Here is a 5,000-nt window from a genome sequence, read left to right as displayed (position 1 = left end):
TTCCGCACATGAAAAAACGTAATATTCCCTGCTCAAGGAGTCTACAGTCTGGCACCTCAGTTTGCACGACAAGATAGAGCTCATACTCGTGAGCACTAAGTAGACAGGCTGAGAGCAGCACTTTCCACAATATTTTTCAATTATTTGTGGTGTTACTGTTTATGTCTGCAAATTATTTCTTGTACTGAGGACTACAATTTTTTGTCCTCTACAAGGATATCACATTCAATTTGCCTTAACTTAATGCGTCCATGCTGTAAAGATTGACCCTCAAGGTTTTAGGCTTTTCATCACTCAAGATGTACATAATAGAGTAGTGTGATGATAAAAAGATAGCCTAATGATAGTAAGACTACAATAAGACATTTCATTATTGATCTTAAAACCAGTCAGATTTGGTACATCTGTACTGCTGTTGAAATCTACTCATCAAATGTATCAGTAATTGTCAATGGAATGAATAAATAAGCACAATACGAAGGGCAAAAACTCCCAAAATTTGCACAGCAACATGACTTGAATGTGTGGCAAGGGATGTGTACTTTCTAGAGCCTCCTCCTTAGCTAAGTCATGACAGCAATCAGGAGACATGTAACTTGAATATGTCCAGGCTTTATCTTGACTCGAGATTGAGGGTTAATAGTATTCCATAAGCATCCTTATTGTTATAAGGGTGCAGCCCCATGACAATGACAAAAATGCATAAATGCAGCATAAGTTAACTTCACTATTTCTCAATGATACCTCTTGCCCTGCCAACTTCATTGGGTCCAGCATTGTTATATTGTTGCCACTACTTAAAACTGCTATAGATGCATACTAATCATATGGGACTGACAGATACCAAATTTTATAGGTTTTAGATTATAGATACAGCCATATTACAGATTACATATATGTTTGCATTATATCTAAATTTAGATATGACAGTGCTTTTCATGATAGATAATTTAAGGAATGGTAATTCTTTGTGGAAAAGATGTACTTAACGGAGACAAACTCCCCAACTTCATATCACAAACTTTATTCAACAGTCTAAATTGCCGGGACTGGGTATGCCCGAGGGGAGGGTTGATGGGGGTTCTGCCCTGCAACATCCCTGGCAAATATTGTCTTCTCCATGATATGCACAGCAAGATAGATCTGGGCAGAGCTTTCTGTGATCTTTTAACTTTATTTGTGGCATTACCATTCATGTTTGTAGATTGTTTCCTGTACTGACAACTATAACTTTTATTTATGTTCAAGAACATCATCTTAAATTTTTTTGTAGCTTTGTGCATCCATACCATAATGATTAACCTAAGGAATTGATAAACTTATTAAGCCTAAGACACTTCATCTGTGATATATCCTGTGTAAACTGAAAATTAGATTATTCAATATAGAAATACGATACTCTTACTAGCTCCTTTGACCTTCATTCATTATTGGTAAACACTGACATGTAAAAAAACAAATTTGGATGTTCAATTCATCTATTGACAGTTAGCAATTAAACTACCATTAAGTCAACAGAGCAGTTATAAACAAGGATAGTCTCATCTTCTTGCCTTTTTTGCCATAACATGATTAGGTGTAGAGTCAACTGTGACTGTTGTACTTATAATATGCCATGTAGATGAGTAAACTAACTAAATCACATAGTTTCCATTTTTAGTTTACATTAGGCAGAAATGATATTCATATATGGGGAGGGAGTTGTACACTGCCAACTCAGAAACCATAGGTTTGTAGGGAAAAATTACATGAAACTACCACCAATATGTACAGTTTGGCAATTTATTGTTGAATAAAAAACTAGTCCAACTTTTATTTTCCCAAGTGTTTCCCAGATTTAGGGGAAATATTGATATTATTTGGGAGCAAAAAGGTGGGAGCTGCAAGTGTACAGTATGTAGAGTAGGTTTGTTGCCTTATTTTGGAGTGCAAAGCATGGAGGGCACCCTGTTACTTCATGCAGCCTTATACTGAACAGTAATCTTCATTGCAGCAAATTTCACATGGATTTGAATGAATTACAGCCACTGTAACTATTACAAAATTGCCCCATCTATCATTACTGTTTGTGTTCTCTTCTATTATTGATCTGTTGGTCATAGATTGACTGGTGGTAAGGAAGCAACACCTATAGATACAGATTTTTAGGAAATATGTTTTGTCTCATAAGCAAGAGATAATGACCATAAACAAAGACAAAAATGTACCATCTGTTGACATCAGATATAGTTAGATAAGTAATGGGTAGTGACTGGTGGGTGCTTGAAGAGGGAGTTGTTGTTAGCAGTGCCTGTTTGTAATTGATACTGGGAGACTCCCCTTATTCCTCACACCTGATAGCCACCAGTCTACATTTGCTGCTCATAAGGTGGCTCATTTGCTGCCCATAAATAGGATCTTGTAAGAAAAAACAGTGAAAATATTTTTATTTATCATTAGTTACCATTGTATCTGAGCACAGAAAGTAGACAAGCACAGGTATACAAGATCAAGTAACTAATTATCCTCCCCCTCATAGTGTGCAATTAGCTGTGGTAGCAAGCATGTAGCAAGTTTTATCTTTTAAACTTGTCTACAAAAAGGCAAACTATAGAATTACAATCAGACCTGTCAGTGAGGATGTGAGGAAAAGACTGTGTTTAAGTATATGAATATGTATTGGTAACAAAGATAAATTTTCTCTATTTTTGTCACGTATTGGAGAAATTAGGAAATATACTGTAGTTTCCAATAAGTTTTAGATTTGGTGTTTGGATGCAAACAGTAATATATATATATATATTGTATATATATGTACATGAACATATATATATATATATATATATATATATATATATATATATATATATATATATATATATATATGTATATATATATATATATATATATATATACACTTATATATACATATATATACATATATATAAACTAACTAAATCACATGTACATGTACATATATATATATGTATATATATATATATATATATATATATATATATATATATATATATATATATATATATATATATATATATACATATATATACATATATATACATATATATACATATATATACATATATATACATATATATATACATATATATACATATATATACATATATGTATATATATACATATATATATATGTATATATGTATATATGTATATATGTATATATATATGTATATATATATATATATATATATATATATATATATATATAATTTATTTATTTATAAGTGCTTTAGTCACTAATATATATTCATACTATCAATACTTTGTTTTGCAGAAACCCTTGCAAACTTCCTCATTGGTGAGGGAAAGCTTGAGTCCTATCTGGAAGAGAACCCTCCAACCGAGGCCAATGTGCACAGGGCGAAAACAGGCCTCTCTGATGCCCGCAGATATTTACTTATGTGTATTGGGGAGCCAGCAAAGAAGGTGAGACACTCTTGGACATCTTTGGGGTCCATATCTGTTTTTATTTGAATATCTGTTTTTAACAGACTTCAGTGAATGTTAAGATATCAGTTTGTGGAGTGGGTTTTACTTTTTATCTCATTATTGTAAAAATGACACATAAAGGCACTTTTACCTAACTTCTAAACTGAAAATATATATAGTTAATATTCAACTCATAGATAGAACTGTTGAAGCATTTTTGAAGTATTTTACTCTTTGTGTCTCTCTTTTGCTCTGTCTATTCACCTTTTGTGGAATCTCGCAGCTCTCTTATTAACTCTGTCGTTTGTGAGATTTCTGTTTATTATAAAATCAATAGACTAACTAGGTAGGATTGAATAGGTGCTAAGACATTTCTACCATCTTTTTGAAAATCATGTAAACTTTTAATTGTATCGTTTTAGAGTCATGCTTTTGTTATTTATTTTTACTTCTTGTCATGTTTAACATGGGAAATTATTTCACTTTAATTGAAACATCCGGGTAAGTACAAATCTATAGCATTTATATGCACGAGATGAACCTCACCAGTCCAATACTAATGGTTCATCAGTTTCAGTGCTTAAGAACAGTGAACTAAATTACACTTCTTGGCCAGCTCTGGGACCGCTAACACAACCCCATATTATTCATAATTACCACTGCCGACCTTTCATTGTTGATGCTGCTTCCTCTGCTTACTCATTATCTTGGGTTGATACCTTCTTTATTATATAGTCTACATAATGCAGTATATGCATTTTCTTCCAAAGTTTCACTGATTCAGAAGAACAGCAATTTTGGCAGATCTTTGGTCCTAAGCTTGGCAGACGAGTGAGGTTCAACTTGTACTGGATTTGTAAGCTGGGTTTTTCTTTTCTTTCCTTTTCTTGAACTGAATGATACCCATGAATGTATTTGTGTAATGATAATTGTTATATGATAATTAATTATGCTTAAAAATTTATGCTAACAGGGGGAGGTAAGATAGCAAAACCAAGACTGCTAGTGTCATGGTTAATGAAATTAGTGTTGTCATTTGAATTTAGTTCAGTATTTTGATTATTTATGGATTAAGATTGACAAGGACTTGGAAATGTTAGATTAAATGACCTGATATGGAAGAGAAGTTATTGTACATTTTTTTTACAGGTGTTTCTTTAATATTATAAATTTTAAACTGTAATTATGTGTTGCCTATCATACTTCACTATAACTATACTTCAAGAAAACTTCAGTTTACTTTATTCTGGCCTTTTTCTTGAACTGTTTCCTAAAAACCAAAACTTTTCATTCATGTTTATGCTTGTGTGTTCATGACATTCCCTGACCAGAAGGCTCTAGTCATGCCTTTCCATGTCCTGTTTAAAGCTAGCAATGTAGCTCTGCAGTGTTGGGTTCACTAGTAAAAAGAACAGCACATATGGCTGTGTAGTTGTCTGGATATGCTTCATTTGCACCAGTGGCTCATAACAATGTTGTAATGTGACAAACAACATGCTGTTAAGATAGGGATAAAAGTGTAATTTGTGTCTATTGTATCAGATACACGTGGA

The 5,000-nt window shown here is 32.6% G+C and overlaps 1 protein-coding gene across 1 annotated transcript in view; it reads left to right on the top strand.

Annotated features, from left to right (window-relative positions):
* The window catches only part of Ttc7 (tetratricopeptide repeat domain 7), a gene marked incomplete in the record, with an annotated part of 75,809 nt that overhangs the window by 1,081 nt on the left and 69,728 nt on the right, over positions 1 to 5,000 (top strand). The window contains 1 exon segment of the mRNA XM_070122918.1: positions 3,293 to 3,444. Within this exon segment, the coding sequence (XP_069979019.1) occupies positions 3,293 to 3,444 (152 nt within the window).

The sequence above is a fragment of the Penaeus vannamei genome, chromosome 6 (genome assembly GCF_042767895.1).
Source record: "Penaeus vannamei isolate JL-2024 chromosome 6, ASM4276789v1, whole genome shotgun sequence".
Classification (NCBI taxonomy): Eukaryota; Metazoa; Arthropoda; class Malacostraca; order Decapoda; family Penaeidae; genus Penaeus; species Penaeus vannamei.
This window is presented reverse-complemented; position numbering and strand designations above follow the sequence as displayed.